Raw genomic sequence first — 20,334 nt, forward strand, 5'->3', positions numbered from 1 at the left:
TCTAGGATTACAAGTGTGAGCCACTGCACCTATCCTAAACTTGTTTATGCAGGGATAACTCACCAGTTGCTCATCCTAAATCACCTTCCACTTTCTGCCTTTTGTGTTTAAAATTTCCCAAGCTCCACTACTGGCTCCTTGAGGGAAGGGAGAGTAACTAGTCCCCTCTCGGCCATGGACCATGGCTCTTTTATGGGCAAGGGTGAAAGAAGAAAGTCTCGGAGGAGAGAGGAGGAAGGATGGAGACAGAAGATTCCTTTGGCACAGCCCCGCCCTCCCATGACCCAATAAACCACTCCCTAGGGGTCACCTCCTGATCTTGCTTCCTGATACACCCATGGGCCCCTCCTTTTGGGAATCCTCTACGCTTTGGTCTTCTTAGGCATCCTACAGCAGCCCTTGACATCCCTCACTCCTGGGCAGTCCCAACTTGGGCCCTGGTCTTCCACTTTCCCTTTTCCCTACTCTCCCTTCCCCAGAACTCAGCCCACAGGGAGAGACAGTCCTGAGACCCGGGATGGTCCTGCTTACCCCCTCCCCTGTCTAAGGCCAAACCCATGTCCAGTCTGTTGCTGTCCTGCAAGTCTTGTGCTGGATCCTGTCTGAGGATCACGAGTAGAGAGCCAGAGCACAGGCAGCCTCCATAACCCCCAAATCATTGGCAAAGCCCAAGGGCCTTTGCTTTTTCTCCTGATTGATACCTATCATCTTCTCTGCAGAGAGTGTCTTCATTAGAAGGTAGTGGGCTCTCAAATCAGTTGCAGGGACTTCCCTGCTTCCTCTAAGTAATGTTAAGAGTGCTTCTCCCCTTCCTCAAGTATCTCCCCAGCTGCTGCTCTTCGCTTCTCCATCATCTTCTTAATTTCCCTTGAGTCATTATATCTGATATGACTTAATCTCATATCCTTTACACCAAAGAGAAAAGAAAAGAGAAACTCTCCTAGCTAAACTACTTAGTTTAAGGTACAAAGGGTTAACCTAGAATTCAAAAGGGACAACCTCAACTTTTCTCCCTTCTCCCAAACCACCTAATGGGAAGCAAACTAGGTGGGAGGATTTTCTCTTATAAAAAGTGTATGTGTTTCCTTTGCTGGTATATATGCAACTAAAAAAAAATTCACATGTATAAAAACACACTGATACCCACAGGGATTTCCTCTGTGTTGCTTTCAATCCAGCTTCTCCTGGGAGACGTGGGTGTGAAGTGAGGGAATGGGGTTTCTCTGACTGTCCCTCAGGTGTTAGGACTGCAGTTGCTGAAGCAATGAAGCATGGCTGGCTGGGCCCACTGCGCTGGTATTTCAGCCCCACTTGGACTTCCCTGGGTTCTGTCATGATCTGATCCCTACTCCCCAGGGCCGAGAATTGTGCAGGGCACTTAGGAGCAACCAGTTAGAGGCTACAGCGGCTCCCGTGAAAAGTCCTTGCTGAAGCTAAGAGAGGCTGCAGCGAGGAACTAGCTCCACAGGGCCTGGCCAAGGACAGGGCTGTCTGCTGGCAGGGAGGCGGGAGGACAGAGGCTGCCATTACATTGGGTGCATTCGCGGACTCCATGGCTCCCCAGCAAGTACCTTAATGAATGCTTCCATACTGCCGTTAAAGAGTTTATGGCTATACACTGAGAGAGGCCTAGGTCTCCTCATTTTCTGTGGTTTAGGGGGAAGACAGGGGGGCCTAGGGGAAAACGGAACAAAAGAAATCAAGAAAGCAACCAACATAAACATACAACTGGGAAAGATGCTCTTAAAACCCACAACTAAAGGGGACACAAAATGTAAATGGAAGCCCCTGACCCCCCGCCAAGACATTGGTTTCCAATGTTCCATCTGAAGGCCTTTGCATGTTTTAGGAGATCTTAATTTACCCACAATGCCAAGCAGGAGCAACTCTTACATGACGCAAATGCATTCTAAATCTTAGGGGGAAAATAGGACATGTGCAAGAAACCATTGAAACTCCAATCAGAGGCTGACATCCTGCAAAGCTGACCAGATGGAGGGGGAATCAGGGGAGAGAGATGTAATCTGTAGCCTGAGAAAGCAAGAGACTTTCAAAAATGATTGTGAGGGTTAATTTTCATTATTTTGGCTTAAATTTATCACTAAGACTCAACTCCCAATGTACCAGGGCACTGATCTTCCTAATGCCTCTTGGCATTTCAAATGCACTTGACTAATCTTTATTTCATTGATCTAAGAGCCAGGCAATTACTATTCTCATTTCAGAGATGAAGAAACTGATACCATGAGTGAGGCTGCAACTTCTTTGGGGTCCCTGGGTGACCCCAGAATGATGGTAATATCCTGTTCTTTAGTCAAGTACACTTTCTTTTTTTTCTTTTTCTTTGAGACAGAGTCTTGCCTTGTCACCCAGGCTAGGGTGCAATGGCATGATCTCAGCTCACTGCAACCTCTGCCTCCCAGGTTCAAGCGATTCTCCTGCCTCAGTCTCCCAAGTAGCTGGGATTATAGGCATGCACCACCACGCCCAGCTAATTTTTGTATCTTTAGTAGAGACAGGGTTTCACCATGTTGGCCAGGCTGGTCTTTGAACTCCTGACCTCATGATCTGCCCACCTTGGCCTCCCAAAGTGCTGGGATTACAGGCATGAGCCTCTGTACCTAGCCTCAAGAACATTTTCAATTAAACCACTTTCAAATCCATTATTAAACTTAATGCCACCTCAACCCTGTATATGTGGCCCCATTTTACAGAGGCAGAAACTGAAGCCTCCTGTGAAGGAGAACTGACAGAGCTGGACCCCAAACTCTGGACTCTTCGGTTCCAAGTTCAGGGTTTTTCCTACCAGACCACCATCATGGAGCCTTAGGGCACTTTTTTATTTCCAACCAAGGACTCATCTACCCCAGTAACCTTTGCCATGGGATCAGGTTGAAAGTGTCTTGCTTTACTTTAGGATTTCCGTTCCTAAAGTATGCTCTACTCTTGGCCACAGGGAGGGGTAACCATACCACAGTTCACCAGTGAAACAGCCATAAACACTGGACCTGTTTCCAGAATTGCTCACCATGCATATACCTGTGTTGGCTTATTTGCTCATTTCACCATACAAGTTGTCCTGACTCAATGGTGCCAGCCTTCTGGGGCAAAGGGCTTTTTAAGGTTAGGAAGAGGGCCCCTAACCAAGAGAGGCAGTTCATTTTCAAATGGCTTGGTTCGAAATTTGGGTAGCAACAAGTGAGGACTCAGCCAGGCACAGATAATGTCCACACATGACAAGCAAAGACCTGGTCCCCCAAGTCTTCATTGATTTCTGTGAGTGGGCAAGAAATCTTCTGGACTATGCAGCCAATCAGGATAAATGAGATTCATGCTGCCTCTGCTGACTGGGCTTGTTGTACCTGTCTCCTTCAGTAGGCCAGCCATCCCCAGGGACCTCTAACCAACTTCTCCTAGGTGTTTGAGTATTGAGCAAATGCTGCTAGCTCCAGTACATGCATGGGCAAAAACCAGGTGAATCCAAATATCATGCCACCCAAACAACGGAAACAAAATAACAGCACAGATCAAAATTTTGAAAAGAAACAACAGGCAAGATTATTTCAAGCCCATCTTGGATCTATGTCAATTTGGTTAGCTAAGTCCATGTCATTTCTTTTTCAAAAATTACTTATTTTTTTGAGGATGTATGTATGTGGGGGTGGGATTTCTTACAAGATCTGCTCTTAAATTTTCAAATACCAAACGCAAAAGAGAGTGTCAAAAATGTGACACAAGGCCAAAGGTTTTAAGTTTGGGGATTAGAAATAACTTGATGATAGCAACATTGTCACCCTGTTTTCATAGTGTTTGGTTTGTTTTTGAACATTCCCAGATCATTTCCTTATCACATTGCATGATAATCTCACAACAACCCTGTGAGGTTGGGAAAAAATATCAATTCACTTTACATACAAGGTCAATGAGCCCACAAAAGATGAAGAAACTTGCCTAAGATCACACAAATAAAATGTGATTGAGGTTGGTGGTAAAATTCAGCTCTTCCTACTCTCAAGGCTCTAGTGTGAGTATGAAAGTAATTGTATCATAGAACATATCATAGAACATCCAGAAGTAACATTAAATTATCTGTTAAATTCTCATGGCCAGGAAGAGCAGACTCTTAAAGCAGGTGTTGGACACTCAATATCAAAAAACCTACGGTGCCCAATTGGAGGGTTTCCTTAAAAGAAAGTCCTAAGTGCTTTTTGTTTTTTCTTAAATTTTACAAAGTGGAATAAAGGGAAAATAAGATATGTTTTCCCATTTTTCCTGCCCAATCCAGAAAGCAAAGGACTGCGTGAATCACACAGGGATTTCTTTCTTTGTGTGGTGTTCTGTGCACTGTCTGGAATCTCTGACAAGGAAACGTAGCTATCCCAACTTTGCACAATATCAAATCTATATTGACTTACTGAAGTGCTGGGTGGGGCACAAAGTGGGGAGCAGGGGGGCAGCCCGGCCAAGGAAAGTGGGGCAGCCTAAGCCTTCCATCTCTTCTGCTGCTCAGATGCAGAGCAAAAAGGAAAGAAAGAAAGAAAGAGAGGCAGGGAAAACAGGAACAGAGAAAGCCACAGAGAGGAAGAAAGAGAAACCAGAGACCAATGTCCCCTTTCTGCCTTTTAATCAAGATGAAAATTAACACACGTTGGCAACACAGGAAATTGCCTCAAAATTATCCTGCAACTAAAGGGATGTGATGAAAAATCCCCCTAGATAACCTAATGGACTTGGAGGTCAACATCCCAAATGGTGGCAATGCTGTAGTGCAATGCCAGTTGGGCCCTTGGAGGCTATGCATGGGCTGTGTACTGTGTTGCATCTGCTTGAACAAGATCTCGAGTGATTTCATCTCTAATCCAGACCACGAGGGCATGTCAACGTGGGTAAGGGGAGCCAGACGTTCATTTGAATCACAATAATCAAACCTTATATTTGCATCTTGCTTCGACATTTACAATACACTTTTAAATTTAAGTGCATTATCACATCTGGCCATCCTGAATTACAGGGTTTTTACAAATTTGGTCTATTCTAAGATAAGGTTCTGAAGTGTGAGAAAAATATAACATACTGTAGCCCATATGCAAAACCAGTTCCTCTATACAAGGTCAACAGCAACTTGGCTGAGGAGATTGTGCTCAAATAACCATCCAAAAATGATATCCACCTCGTGTGGGAGTCCATGGAAGATACAGAGAGAGCCATAGGACAGAGACATTGTTAGCAACAATTTCCACAAGTTAGATAATGATTTTGGAGGTAAGGGAAGACTTTTAGTTTACTAACAAAGACTTTAGTTTACTTTGACCTTGACCAGGAACCAGAGTACACAGGGCTATGTCTGCAATTGAATGCAGGGTAGCTGTAGTTGAATGCAGGGTGTCTAAGTGGGAGGTCTGATAAACTCAGCTTGGATTTCCCAGGCCCTAGGTCAAGGAGGGTGTGAAAGACTTCAGAGGGCTTTATTTAAAACACAAAACAAAAAAAAAAAAAACAAACCCTCAACTTTCCACTGAGGGAGGACCCTGAGACCTGGCCAAGGGTTTGATTACAGATCTCCTCTCCCACACTCTGCTGGAACAAACTTCTCTGCATGAGTTCTAGGAATTAGGAGGAAGTGAGGGACAGCTCAATTCATCCCCCATCTGTTTCACTATTTGCAGAATTTGGTGTAAAATTCAGCTTCTGTTGTTTTGAGACTATGACAACATTCTCTTGCCAGAAAAAAAAAAAATTATAATAGGTTTGTAAAAGGTTCTTCGAAAGTGACCCTGCACATCTGCCGCCCCATGTGCTGGAAGGGCCTCGCCTGGTGTGACTCGTCCTGATGCTTCCAAATTGCCAGAGCCCAGAGGAACAGCTGTACGGGCTGAACTTCTGTCGAGCCCTCGGTCTCCCCATCCTGAGCCCAGGAAACTGAAAACCCTAGAGTTTTCCAAGACTTTGTCCCACTCCCTTCCCAAGGAGCAGGAGAGAGTTGGGAGTTCATCTTTGCTCTTGCCAAACATGACGGTTTCTCAGGATTTGGGGCCACTGGGAAGCATTTGTGGGAAAGAAAAGAATGCCCTCAGGTCCCTGGGCCCAGAAAGTGAGGCAAAAAGTAGCGCTCTACTGCCATATGATGGAACAGTGCAGGCCTCTGGGCCACTGGCTGAATTCCAGCTAGGCAGTGCAATATCTCTTACTGGGAACGCAGAAATGAAATAGGCTCTAAGCAAACAACCTGGCCAGTGACAGAGCCACTTATGGATCTAAGCTTTCTGAAAGGGGAGTAAAGTCAGCCCCTCAGCTATCAGCTGCTGAGTGGAAAGTGTTCACTGGCTCTGGTCTGCTCAGGGAAAAGCGCAAAAGGGAATGTTGAACGAGCTGAAGAGAAAGCAGAAGTTGCCCGTGTGTTACTTTCCGTCAGCCCATCCAAGTGCCCATGAGGTCCAAGCCAGGGTGTGGACAGCGGGGGAGTCTGTGCACATCTATGCGCATGCGTATGCCCAGCTGCACGCAATCTGAGCCTGACCCAAAGCCTTGGTACATGGGGACCCCAGGCTGGTCCTCGCAGCAAGGCTGGGCAGTTTGCTCAGCATGGTGTAGCAGGTGGGAAGAGAGGTCAACAGCCACCCCACAGCCTCTGGCTCCTACAGGCTGCCCTCAGCCACTCTGAGTAGACAATACTGTCTCACCCGATGGCCAGCGCAAAGGGAGGGTGCCCCACTGCCACACAGCAGCCCCCAAAGCGCCCCTTCCATTGCCAGCCTGGAGGGGCATGGCTTTGTCAGTCTAATGCTAGAAGAAGCGAAGCAGCAACTGTGCCTCACCTGGGCACACCCACACCAGCCCGTGGGGACATTGGTGAAGAAGCCATCCCTGCTTCTCAGCTCCCAGCAGGGCCTCCCCAGCCCCATCCCACTCCCACCTCGGGCAGCAGATGAAAGAAAACACGACTCTCCCACTCTCACCTGGTGGTGCCGCATTCTGCTCTTTCCCCTGCAAAGAAAAGTATACATTAATGTTTAATTGCCTTTTCTTTTTAAACCAAAGAACTTTCGTCTTTTTCTAAAAACAACACACAATGAGTCTTAATTATTTATGAAATATGAAATCTAATTATGCCTAAGGTATGGTCTGTTGAAAAGAACTGCGTCTTATTAATTCTTTATTAAAAGCCTCCTATTTGTAGGGCTGTGTTCACACACACGTTATTGTTCACAGACATTTTCAGTGATTCTCAAACTACAGCCCTCTGGCTACTTGCATCAGAAACATCTGGGGATCTGGTTAAAGGTGCAGATTTCTTGACTCTCTCATGGGTCTTCTGAATCAGAATCTCTGAGATAAAAACCCAGAAATCTGCATTTTAACAACCACCCCTGGTGATCACTTCTATGCCTCCCAAAGTTCGAAAACTCCTGCAATGTTTAATGGCAACAAAGACTGACTGAGCCCCTGTCATACGCCTGGCACTGAAGGATACCAGCCATAAGGCTGGTGCTCCTCCACCCTGCTGCCCTGCCTCCACCTTCATTCCCAGCTGAAGATCTTCTCATTTCCTTCACTGGAAAAGAAAATCAAGTAATATGGGTTCTCCATCTGTGTGCCTCCATTAGGCCCTCCCACCTACTTGCCAGACAAAGCCCAGACCTTCTCCTTATGCCCTAGTTCCACCCGCTCTGCCCTTCTGGGGGCCTCAGTTTCTGCAGGTATCTCCCCTCTCCCTAGCATCACCAATCTCCTCTCTTCTGGACCATTTCCAGCAGCATGTCTACATGTTCTGGATATGCACAACCTAGCTTTTAACCCTTCTGTTGACCCCATTTCTCTTTCCAGCTACATCCTCATTTCTCTGCTCTTGTTTACAGCAAAATTCCCTGAAGGAGCTGCCTGGAGGCACTACCGCTTCCTCCCCTCCTATCCCCTCCTCGCCCTTTTGCCCAGAAGCTAGGCTTCTGTCCTCATCCCTGGGCTGAGACTGCTCTTGTCAAGGTCAACACTTAAGGTCAAAAAGGATCTCCTTCAGGCTGAATCCAATGGTCTTCTCTGCCCTTATTGTACCTGACCTCTGCACCATTCTACTCAGTTCACCACTCCCTTCTTACAAAGCTCTCTCCTCTTCACTTTCATGACTCCACACTTTCCAGGTGTTCTTCCTGCCCTATAGGTTCCTCAGTTTCTCTTTCTGTCTCCTCCTCATTCTGCCCAACCTCAAACCTCGAAATGTTGGAGTGCCATCAGGACACAGACCCAGGGCTGCTTTCCTTTTCTACACATCCTTTCTAAGTGACCGCAAGTGCTTACCAAGGACTCCATACTCTATGTCTAGATCTTACCCTTCCCTAGAATTCCAAACTAAGATGTACTGCCATCTTTTATAAAAATAGCATAATTGAGGTATAATTTATATATCATAAAATTCACCCATTTGGAGTGTATCATTCAGTGATTTTTAGTGACTATTCAAAGTTATGCAACCCTCACCAGAATTCAATTTGAAAACATTTCCATCCCCAGGAAAAGATCCCTCCTTCTCTGGGTTCCCAAACTGTCCACTCTTCTATGTACTCCACATGGTCTAGTTACAATACCCTTCTCTCAATTCTTCCAACTCACCACATTTCCCGCATTTGCAAATGTTGTCCCCTCTTCCCCAGAAACTCTTCCCTTGGTTTTTCACTTGGCTGACACTTTCTCATCCTTTAGTTTCAGCTGAAACAGCAACTCCCCTAGGAACCCTCTCTGATCACCCTATCTAAAGCAGGTCCCCCCATCTCTCCCCGACACATATATGATTGTTCTGTATCTCAGCCCAAAATTTTCATTCATGGCACTTAACACAATTATAATCCCCACCCTCTCTGTTTTTTAAGAGACAGAGACTTGCTCTGTCACCCAGGCTGGAATGCAGTGGCGTGATCTTGGCTCACTGCAGCCTCCACTGCCTAGCCTCAAGTGATTCTCCTGCCTCAGCCTCCTGAGTAGCTGGGACTACAGGGCCATCACCACACCCAGCTCAACTATCACACTTTCTTAGTAGTTTGTTTACCATTTGAGGTCTCTCTTTTCCATGAGGGCAGGAACCTTACCTTTCTTGTGTACCACTATCTCCCCAGGCCTGGCCAAACAAAATGCCTGTGCTCTTGGATAGATGAATGAACAGATGGGGGCAGGTAGAAATCAAAGGTTTTAGGATGTGGAGTGGAATGTCAGAACATACTCAAGGCAGACTTTTCTCTGGCACAGAATCTAATACATTGTCTATCAGCTTCAGACTCACATTCCTGCTCTCAAGAATCCCACAACCAACATCTTTAGAAATCGGGTGGCTCAATACCTCATAAATGTGGGGAATAAAAAAATGCCCATCCTTTACCTTCTGAAACCTGTTGGGATTTTAAAAATATATTTTATAGTTGGTGGTTCAGTCATTTTCTAGAAAGTCAGATGGCCTGGGCCTGGTGGCCATTTTGCTCTGTGATGGGTGATTAAATCTTGGCCGGAAAAGGTTATGCTCCTTCCCTTTTATAGGCAGCACACTGTTCATTCATGCTTGAGGCGCTTTCAGAAATTGAAAAACCAACTGCATCTTGAGTGTAAACCCTGGAGCTTACAGAATACACTCCAGAGCAATAAAAAGGTCATAAGTCTAAGACTCAGAGATGATGATAAACTGAGAATTCTCTGGCCAATAAAATGGCATAGCGACAACCAAGGTGTGTGCTCTTGCTCCCAAGAAGCGCCAGTGACATCCTTTGTAACAGGGAATGCCATTTGCCAAGCACCTGGAAGCTTTTTGACTTGTATGTCTGGGGTCAATCATGTTCTCAAATCCACTTCTAAGTAAAGCTGACCCCAAAGACCTTGGGTTTCATCTAACTTGTAGTTTCCTTGAGCCATCCTGTCAAAAGAGTACAGCAGTCCCCACTTATCTGTGGGGAGTATGTTCCAAGACCCCCAGTGGATGTCTGAAACTGTGGATAGCACCAAATCCCACATGTCCTCTGTTTTTTCAATCTGATAACCAAGGCAGCTATTAAGTGGCCAGTGGGCGGGTACTGTATCCAGAGTGGATATGCAGGACAGAGGGAGGAGTCACATCCTGGCAAAGATGGAGCACGACGGCATAAGATTTCATCATGCTACTCAGAACAGCGAGAAATTTAAAACTTATGAATTGTTTATTTTGGGAATTTTCCATTTCATATTTTCAGGCTACAGATAACCACAAGCAACTGAAACCATGGAAAGCAAAACCACACGTAAAGGAGGGCTACTGTACTTTAGAGAAACTGAGGCACTAGACATGATACTACAAAATAGCCCTCATATGGCATAAAAAGGCCACTGATGCAGCTGTAACACTACCCTACTCTTAGAAGAGAATTCTACTGAATAGAAGAACCAAAACACTCAGGAAAAGGTGAATCACCAGTTGACACTCAGAAGGATGAATTCGCTAAGATTCTGAGCTCTCTTTGGCCTGCTGAATTTTTTCTCTTCTTCCTTCACCCAGTGGGCAATTTCCAATTTATCATTTAGGTCAGTGCAAATTCTCCCCTTTCACCCAGTGCCCTGAGAATCTATATGTATCTTTATCATGTAGTGGCTATATAAAAATGACTGGAGATTTGGTCTCGATTTATTCAGGTTCCATCTTTTTCAGTAATGCAGTAATTTATTAACTTCAGTTAATAACATGTGTCAGTATTCATTAATGCTGACAAATATAGTATACTAATGTAAAATGTTAATAAACATTAACTAGATGTGGAGTATATGAAACTAGATATGGAGTATATGAAAACTTTATACTATCTTCCCAACTTTTCTGTAGCTCTAAAACTGTTTTAAAATAGAACATTTACTTCAAAAAAAAAAAAAAAAAAAAAACTTCTCTAGAACTGACCAGTCTATCAAGAGCCATCCAGTTGTCAAAGGAAGCACAGTGAGCCTTTCCACAGCCAGCTTACTGAAACACAGATTACAGAGATTCTTCCAGATGGCTTTTTCTTAGCTGCCCCTCTACTTCTGAAAACGCATTTTCCGGGAGTTTTTTATTTTATTGCTAATCAGCTCAAAACTCAGAAGAGGGACTGGTAGAGCAATCTTAGAGCAAGGCATAGTTGAAGGCTAAATAAACTTGGAGGACCAAATGGACCAGGAGTTATGCCAACCAAAACTAAGTATGGTGATAATGATGATGACAATGATGATGACCGTCATCATCATCATCATCATCATCATCATCATCATCATCATCATTTGAGTTTGGAATGGCGGCAATGAAAGCTGCCTTTGTCAGGTAAGGGCGATGGGAAGACAAAGCAAAGGGCCTCTTTATTCGTTAAAGCTCCACTGTGCTTCTGTGCCAAGAAGGCGTGGGCAGTCCACTGCACCAGACCCAGGATCTTATTTTTTAAAAGAAGATTAGTTTTCCAAATTCAGCATCTAATTTCAAAAATGCAAGTAGCCACCAACTCATATGGTCCTACCTTTTGTTACCTGGCTCATGAGGAACAGCCCCCTGACCTGTGCCTATAAATGCCGGCCCTCCTCTTTAATGCTAGTCTTAGAAGCTGCCCCCATGGCACCCACACCTTGAGCTCCACTCTTGGACTTTCTCCCTTTCTCCTCCATTCTCACTGTTTTTCTTCCCTTTTTGGTACCCACACTCCTCCACACCCCCTTTATCCCCAGCCTGATACTGAAATGTCGAGATGGGTAAAATTTAAAGGGAAAGAATGAAGAAAAAGCTCATTGCAACTAAGTCTTCCCCACTCCTATCCCCTAGTCAATGAGTTTTTAACAAATGTCTATCCCCATGTAACTCAAATCAGGATATGGAACATTTATTTCCATCAGCACCCAAAGTTTCCCCGCTCTTACTACCTAGAACACACAAAACGAATCTGGAGGGACAGAAATCAGATCAGAGTAGAGCATGGGGGGTTGACTGCAAAGGAGCGCAAGGGAATTTTTGAGTGTAATTGAAAAGCTCTATCCCCTGATTTGGGTGGTGGTTACCCATGCAGATGCAAAGACCCTGGGGCAGGAACAAGCTTGGTGAGTCCTGAAGGGCAGAAATTTGCTCAGTGTGGCTGCAGCATAGTAAGGAAAGGGAGAATGACCGACGAGGTCAAGGAAGCAGGCAGAAGCTAAGTGCTATAAGGCCTCATGTGCCATGACAGCAGCTGGCATTTTATTCCAACTGCCACTGGAAGGCATTGAGTGGCTTTACGCCTGGTCATTAGGTCCCTCAAGGGCCAAACCCTGACTTACATGTATGGATTTTCCTTCTCTGGACCTAGAACCCTGGCCAGACACTCCAGTAGTATTCCTTGCAAACAGTGTCTGCTGAAAAACGTCAGTGCCGGCCTCTGAGGCCCTGGATTCCCATTCCCTACCTGATGGGTGCCCCTCTATCAGTTTGCCTTGGACTGTCCCTGCCAACCTAAACTAAGACTTGTGGTTGCCCTCTATTTTCTTTTTCTTTTTTTATTTACTTTTTCTTTCTATTCATCAAAAAGCAAGTCACGCCCTTTATTTTCTATAGCCAGAATGGACCCCCAAGGCATCTGTACTAAGGTGATTTTCCCAGCCTGCCCAGTCCTGGTCAGTCCAGGTTCATTCTGCCAGATGCCTGCTGTCTCAAGATTAGGCAGCTCAACACGTCAGGGGGACACAGTGAAACCCAGTGGGGAACAGAGCACCTCCCAGAGGGCCTCCGCCACCTCACTCACCTTCGCCCAGGGTCTGCTTGAGTAAATCGTGCTTGGCCTGCAGCTTGGTGATGAGGTTACTGCCATTCACATATTCTTTAAATTTCTGTAAGACACAAGGCACAAAGAAGTTGTAGATTGCAAGGCCGAGTAATGGGATATATGCCTCTGCAACTGACCTCTGGGACAGGGAAGCCGAAGAGAGATCATGTCACCCGCAGGGACCCCGGTGCAGGGAACAGAGAGGCCTCTGCATCTGCGTCTTTGCTTTCCTCCATCTAGATCTTCAGCGCTGCCATGCCGTGGCCAGGCCCTCGGAGGGCTCTAGGCCTTTCAGGTCAGGGGTTAGGAACACAAAGCAAGCCAGGGGAGAATGGGAGCAGTGAAAGCTGCCTTTGTCAGGTAAAGGCCACAAGGAGACAAAGCAAAGGGCCTCTTTCCTCATCAAAGCTCCACTGTGCTTCTGTGCCAAGAGAAATAAAAATGGGAACCATCCCAGGGGCCACGTGCAGCCGAGGCCAGAGAGCTTTATCGGATCTGTCAGAGAAGCCTCAGAACAAGTCTTCCTTTCATCTGGCCCCGCTTTGAAGGAGGAAGGGCTTGCAGTCCCCTGAGAGGCTTTCCCATTAAAATAACCCAAATTGCAGTTGGTGATAGGATTTTCTTCTTTTTACAGATAAGAAAAATGAAGCTTGCACCAGGAAGTGATCTGTCCAAGTTCCCATGGAAAGTCAGCTGAGGGCCACACCCAGCCCCAACCTGCTTCCTAGTTCAGGGCCCTGGCCCAGTGCAGTGTACCTTAGAGCGGCACTGAAGGACAGAGAACAGGCCAGGATAGAAACACACCTACCCGCCTGAACTCAGCCTGGGCCTCAGCCACCTCTACACGGGTACCAGCTTCCCCTACCTGTACAGTCCCAGAGCCCCACTGGGCATGCCTCTGCTGCACGGCCAGCTGCTGGAGGGTGGACTCCACACCCAGCTCATCTCCGGCTCCCCAGTGCCTAAAGCTGTGACTGGCTTAGAGTAGGTGCTGAGAAATTTCACTGGATCCCTGCCCTCTTGAAGCTTATGTAGTGGAGTGGGGAGGGAGACAATAAATGAACAAAAAAGATAAGTAAAATACCACTCGGTCAGGTGGTGGTGAATGCTGTGGATAAAAAGAAATCAGAGCTGAGCATGGTGACTCACACCTGTAATTTCAGCTACTCAGGAGGCTGAGGTGAGAGGATTGCTGGAGGCCAGAAGTTCAAGACCAGCCTGGGCAACATAGCAAGACCAAGTCTCTAAAAAAATAAGTTTAAAAAACTAGCTAGGCCTGGGGGCGTGTACTGTAGTGCCAGCTACTCAGGAGGCCAAGGTGAGAGAATCACTTGAGCCCAGGAGGTTGAGGCTGCAGTGAGCTATGTTCATGCCACTGCACTCCATTCTGAGCAACAGACTGAGACCCCATCTCTACAAAATATAAATAAATAAATAATAAATAAAATAAATAAAATAAAATGTGAACTGTGGATTAGAAGTCCAGGAAGACCTCACTGCAAAGTGGACATTTGAGCCAAGGCCTGAAGGAGGTGGAAAGGGGGCCACGTGGAGACCTGCAGGAAGGAGTTTGGTAAGCAAGGGGCATGATAATTGCAAGAGCTCTGATAATAAAGTCAAGGAGGTAGATGTGACTGCCCCAAATCTACCTGCTAGTTTCTCAAAGAGAAACCCACTCTATTGTCCCAGCCAGCACACTAAAAAAGGGGGCAGAGAAAAGTGAGTTGCAGAGGCTCAGACACCCCCAAGTCAACTGTAGAGGAGGGCCCCTAAGATCACCACCTTCCCATTGACAGCCATGGGAGAAAGACCCATTGGGGTGGGGGCTGACATATACACAAATACGACTGGGGTCACCTCATGCTGGACCACCTTGATGTTCTGGAATGAATGGGCTGGTGGGAGGTTGTGGTGTCCTCTCTCTTTTTCCATGGTCCTAGGCTCCCAGGACCTGGCCTAGTGGCCATTAAGAGTCACTCCCCTTTGTATCCGCAGAGCACCTGACAGTTTTCACATACGTATGTTTAAGCCTCATCACAATCTTGGACGGTAAATGGGGAAAGCATCATCAGGCCTGTTCTACCCAGAAGGAAACAGAAGTTCAGAGCTGTGGTCACTCACTGGGTGACCTCAGCAGATTATTGTGCATTTCTGGGCTTCCATGTCCTCCCCAGTGTGAACTGAGAGTAGACTCAGTGTTTCTCCAAGTGTGGGGCAGAGGGCCAGGGGCTCGTAACCAGCTGGGGAGACTGTCAACGCGCAGATTCCTGTTCAAGAATACCTTGAGTCTAACCCCTCATTTGACACTGAAGGAGGAACCAGTGAGGCCCAGAAGTGTTCACAATTCCAGGTGCCCATCTTGGGAGAGTGGTGGTCTGAGAACCTACTTTTTTTTTTTTTTTAAGATAAGGTCTGGCTCTATTGCCCAAGCTGCAGTGCAGTGGCACAATCTTGGCTCATCGCAACCTCTGCCTCCCCGGCTCAAGCCATCCTCCCAAGTAGCTGGGACTACAGGCACACAGCAGCCCAAGTAGCTGGGACCTCAGCCTCCCAAGTAGCTGGGACTACAGCCACACACCACCATGGCCAGCTAATTTTTGTATTTCTTGTAGAGATGGGGTTTTGCCATGTTGCCCAGGTTGGTCGCGAACTCACGAGCTCAAGTGATCTACCCACCTCAGTTCCCAAAGTGTTGGGATTACAGGCATGAGCCACCATGCCTGGCTGAGAACCTACATTTTTAACAAGCTTCCCAGATGGTTCAAATGCACACTTCAGTTTGGTAACTACTGTCTGAGAGGCTCTTTATAGATGCTTTCAAAAATAATGTCCTCTCATTTTATCTCCTATCCAAGAATTCCCCAAAAAAGCAGAGCTGAGGGGTAAGCTGATATTCTGTTCACCGTGTCTCACTGCCCCAAGAAGTTGAAGATCTAGTCCCAAACACATAACACATGCCTTGACAGGTCATCCACTGGTTAGTGCAATTTACAGCCTGGGGCTTTGTAAACCATCTCTGTCTGCCTCATTTAAACTTCAACCATCTGAAGAATAACGAATGTCCACAAAATAAAGAATGCCATCAAATTGTATTGATGTTTGTATTTAAAGGATTATGATGTCCTTAAAAAGACCTAAAATAATGAGTCATGAGAAGGCATACTAGGAAACCACGCTAACAAACTAAATATTAAGAATAAACTATAACATCTTATGACCCTTAGTCATAGATACTGGAGAATCCTCCTAACTTCGAGTAGGCTGAACCCCTTTCTTGAATTCTGTTTCCCAGATTTCTTTGCTTCTACTGCGAAAGTGAATTAATATTCATATGCATGTTGTAACCATAAATTCTCTTTGTGAACACAGTAGGCCCCATGGAAGTGGCGAATGCCAGCAATCAGCGTGGGCTGCTTCGCTAAGCTCTACTTTGTTTTCTTCCTTGACAGGGTCAAAGGGTGTTGGAGAAAATGCAGTGTCTGTTGACTACTGGTTTTTGACCAGGGATTTGACAAAGCCAGTTATAAGATGGAGCTCGGTTAGAATTGGGTGGGTTTGTGATGGGTTAAATGACTACAGTCCAATCAATATTAGCCTCATTGCTTTTCTTTTTTCTTTTCTTTTTTTCCTTTTTTTTTTTTTTTTTTTTTTGAGACAGCCTCCCTCTGTCACTCAGCCTGGAGTGCAGTGGTGCAATCACAGTTCACCGCAGTCTCAACCTCCCAGGCTCAAGCAATCCTTCCACCTCACCCTCCTGAGTAGCTGGGACCACAGATATGGACCATGTGAGGCCTTTTTTTTTTTTTTTTTTCTTTGTAGAAATGGAGTTGTCCTATGTTGCCCAAGCTGGTCTCAAACTCCTGAGCTAAAGGGATCCTCCTACCTCGGCCTCCCAAAGTGCTACGATTATAGGCATGAGCCATGGCGCCTGGCCCTAGTTGCATATTTTTAACAACTCTGTCTTTGGCCCTGGCCTTGGTATATCCATTAGTCTTTAAATTGATTAAACTTTGGAAGCCATGCTCACTGAATCTGCAGGAAACACAGGTTTGAGGAGACAGCATGTATGCTGAGTAACTGGATCAGGATGTTGACTAAAACCATGAATTGAATTCATCAAGAGGAAAACTAACTGGTGATAAACAGAAGACCTGCCCAAGACATCCCCTACAAAGCCTTAGGAAGAGTGAGGCCTGCTTAATGGTAGCGTGCAGGGAAGAGAGCTATAACTGATATTAACTTAGCCTTAGAATAATAATAAAAGAATATGATCTTAGAACGTATGAATAGGAGCATAGTACCTGGTATAGAAGGGGTGAACATTTTGCTCAATTCTTTTTTTTTTTTTTTTCTTTGAGACAGAGTCTCACTCTGTTTCCCAGGCTGGAGGTAGTGGCACAATCTTGGCTCACTGCAAACCCCGCTTCTCAGGTTCAAGCAATTCTCCTGCTTCAGCCTCCCGAGTAGCTGGGACTACAGGCGCACACTACCACACCCAGCTAATTTTTTGTATTTTAGTAGAGACGGCTTTTCACCATGTTGCCCAGGCTGGTCTCGAACTCCTGAGCTCAGGCAATCCGCCTGCCTTGGCCTCCCAAAGAGCTGGGATTACAGGCGTGAGCCACCACGCCCAGCCAATTTTGCTCAATTCTGTGTTGGGCAGACCACTGCTTGGAGTCTCACCTTAGAAGAGGCATCAGCACATGGAACATGTTCAGGAGAGAGTCACTAGGATACTGGGGCTACTCAAAACAAAAGTTTATAAGGCAGGACTGAAAGAATCAGATACATTTGGCCTGGAGAAATGAAATCCCAGTTCCCTGCAACCATGTGAAATACTGTCATGTAGAATTAGCCTCCACTCTGGGTGGCCCCAGAGAAGAGAACCAAGAAATCCCAGTGAGGCAGATTTTTGAAGATAGCAAAGATAAAGGAAAACATGATAATACTAAAAGCCAGGCACAATGCAAACAAAAGGGCTGTTTGGGGGAAAAGGGAGCTTTTAATCTTGGGAGCAAGCAGGCAGAGTCAGGATGGCCTCTGGGCAGGGATATGGCTGAACAGACTCAAGCATCCCATGGAAGATTTAAGGTCCCTTACAAACCTAATATTTTATGCTCAATAAACACATGTTGGACACATGTTGAATAAACCCAGTCCCTGTCTCCTTGCTCCTCCCAGCCCCTGTCCAAATGGAAGATAATTAACATGGGATTTTACGTGAAGGGCAAGCAACTAAAGAGCAATTTGCTTGGATTCTTTAGGGCATTTTTTTTCCAAAGCTCACACCTAAATTTAAGACAATTCAACATGATAATCTATATACGTAATTTTAGGGTTGTTCCTTGGGACTTGCACCTGACTCTGTTAGCCATTTTCTTATCACCCCACTGAATAAAACTGTCTCGGTTTTTTTCTAGAGCAAGAAAATGTCAATAATCATCACCCAAGATCAATGCCAGTGCTATCCATTGGGAATTCACTTTCTGCATTTCAGAAAACCAAGCCAGGCAACTTAATTTGAAAAGCATGGTGGTGGAGTCTTAGGTCCATGTGGTTTCTCTGGTTCTCAGTAGCTTGGGTTGCTCCTGAAAAGTCACTGCCAGTGGGTTGACAGACACTGTGGTTCTGGGCCCAGGATGCCACTTACTGTAAAATAAAACATTTCTGTTTCCTGCTGGTTGGCTCTCCTCTTGGCAATGTTGATCTTGCTCATGTAGGTCTCAGAGGCAGCCGACTTGACAGACTCTGTTGATCGACTGTGTTGGAAGGCATCAGAGACATCAAAGTCCTCCACAGTCAGCATGTCCTGTAATGTCTGCATGGTGGCATCCAGGGTTTTCCTAACCTGGAGAAACACAGCAGATTGACAAAAATCCTGTATTTTCATACTGCTGTTGACCCTTAAAATCCCTTTCCCAACTGTCGCTTTACTTCTTCCATGTAAAATCCCTAGGATTATAGGCCGAACAAAAATAATCCTTCTCACTGTATTAATGTGGAAAACACAAATTAGTCACCAGCCCAAAATCACACAGCTGGCTGGGATGAGAAGCCAGGTTGCCCAATTTGAAGACATTCTATGTATGGCTCCTGACAGAGAGAACCTTGAGGAATGTTGCAACAAATGAGGAACCCAGGTTTCTAGGTTTGCTTCTCTTGGCCTAATTATGTAACTCCAAACCAGCTCCTCCAATGCAAGGTGGTCAGTTGAATAGAGACAACATTAGACACGCTCTAGTTCTCTTCATTCAGAGAAGGGTAGAGACAAAGCTGACAATGGTGGGCAGCCATTCTTCGTGAACAAACTCTCCAGGTATCTGCTATTGGACTCCTATCAAAAGCCCAGCTGAGAAAAGGAAAACTCCAGGAAGACAGCTGCTGAGAAAAGGAAGACTCCAGGAAGACACACATTGTTCAGTTAGGACTCCAGTTTTTCTTCTGGAATTTCATGGGACCACCAGAAGCCTGCATGAGCAGGGTCCACAGGCCCTGACCTTACAGCACCCCTTTGCTGAACTGTGCCTAAAGGGCAGATTCTTTGCTTTGGAGGCTGGTTCCAAAAATAGTACCTGGAAAAACTGCCTCCAATGTTTGTTATAAAATTATTGTCACTCAAAGCCTATTTCTTGTCACTCAGACCTCAGCTTAAATGTCACCTCCTGGTGACATCAGGCCCCCCCCCGATATCTTCACTCAGTGTCTATTACTGTCTAATATTTTCCAAGCTCATTCATTTCTTGGCTTGTTTTTGTGTTTTGTAAATGAAAAATAAAATTCTAAGCCCCCAACCATCTGAATGGACCTCTCCTCTCGGTCAAGGGCATTCCAATGTTAACCTGAAAAACTAGTTCAGGCCATGATGGGAAGGGGGCGGCAAACCTACCTCATTATACCCTCCTCCTTTTTGGAATTACTGTTAGAACAGACTCTTTAAGTCTGATAGAAACGTTTACAGTCTATCCTCTGAAGCCTATTACCTGGAGGCTTCATCTCCATGATAAAACCTTGGTCTGCACAACCCCTTATCTTAACCCTTTCTTTAGACAATAACTTAACTGTTTCAACCAATCGCCAATCAGAAAATCTTTGAATCTGCCTATGACCTGAAAGCCCCTGCTTCCAGTTGTTCCACCTTTCCAGACCAAACCAAGTACATCTTACATGTATTGATTGATGCCTTACATCTCCCTAAAATGTATACAATCAAGTTGTGGCCCAACCACCTTGGGTACATGTTTTCAGTATCTCCTGAGGGCCATGTTACAGGCCATTGGTCACTCATATTTAGCTCAGAATAAATCTCTTCAAGTATTTTACAGAGTTTGACTCTCTTTGTCAACAGGATGATAGCAAATCAGTGCAGTATTATCTGTCTTTTCTCACTAGAATATTCCCTCCCGGAGAGGAGGTGCTATGTTGTGCTGTGTTCACTCACTTTATTCTCTATCTAGAACAATGTTTGGTACACAATATGCGCTCTATAAATACTTGAATAAATATTGTTGAATGAATACATGAATCAATTCTTCTTTCTAATGCAGCATGACAGGAAGCTGAGGTTCAAAATTAAGTCTATTCA

The 20,334-nt window shown here is 45.5% G+C and overlaps 1 protein-coding gene across 9 annotated transcripts in view; it reads right to left on the reverse strand.

The window, feature by feature from the left end:
* SRGAP3 (SLIT-ROBO Rho GTPase activating protein 3) overlaps positions 1-20,334 on the reverse strand; it is a 268,987-nt gene that overhangs the window by 49,813 nt on the left and 198,840 nt on the right. For 4 of the 9 annotated variants that reach the window (XR_012431386.1, XM_074032805.1, XM_005547696.4 and 1 more), the window contains 3 exons: positions 18,403-18,600; positions 12,732-12,816; positions 6,957-6,984 (listed from right to left, as the gene is read on the reverse strand). Coding sequence is in view for 7 of the 9 variants with exons in the window: in XM_074032805.1 (XP_073888906.1) it covers positions 6,957-6,984; positions 12,732-12,816; positions 18,403-18,600 (311 nt within the window). In the remaining 2 variants the exon portion in view is untranslated. Of the gene's footprint in view, positions 1-1,571; positions 1,675-4,415; positions 4,503-6,956; positions 6,985-12,731; positions 12,817-18,402; positions 18,601-20,334 lie in introns of all 9 variants that reach the window. The other 5 variants (XR_012431385.1, XM_074032804.1, XM_005547695.4 and 2 more) reach the window with 2 other exon arrangements.

Source organism: Macaca fascicularis, chromosome 2 (genome assembly GCF_037993035.2).
Source record: "Macaca fascicularis isolate 582-1 chromosome 2, T2T-MFA8v1.1".
Classification (NCBI taxonomy): domain Eukaryota; kingdom Metazoa; phylum Chordata; class Mammalia; order Primates; family Cercopithecidae; genus Macaca; species Macaca fascicularis.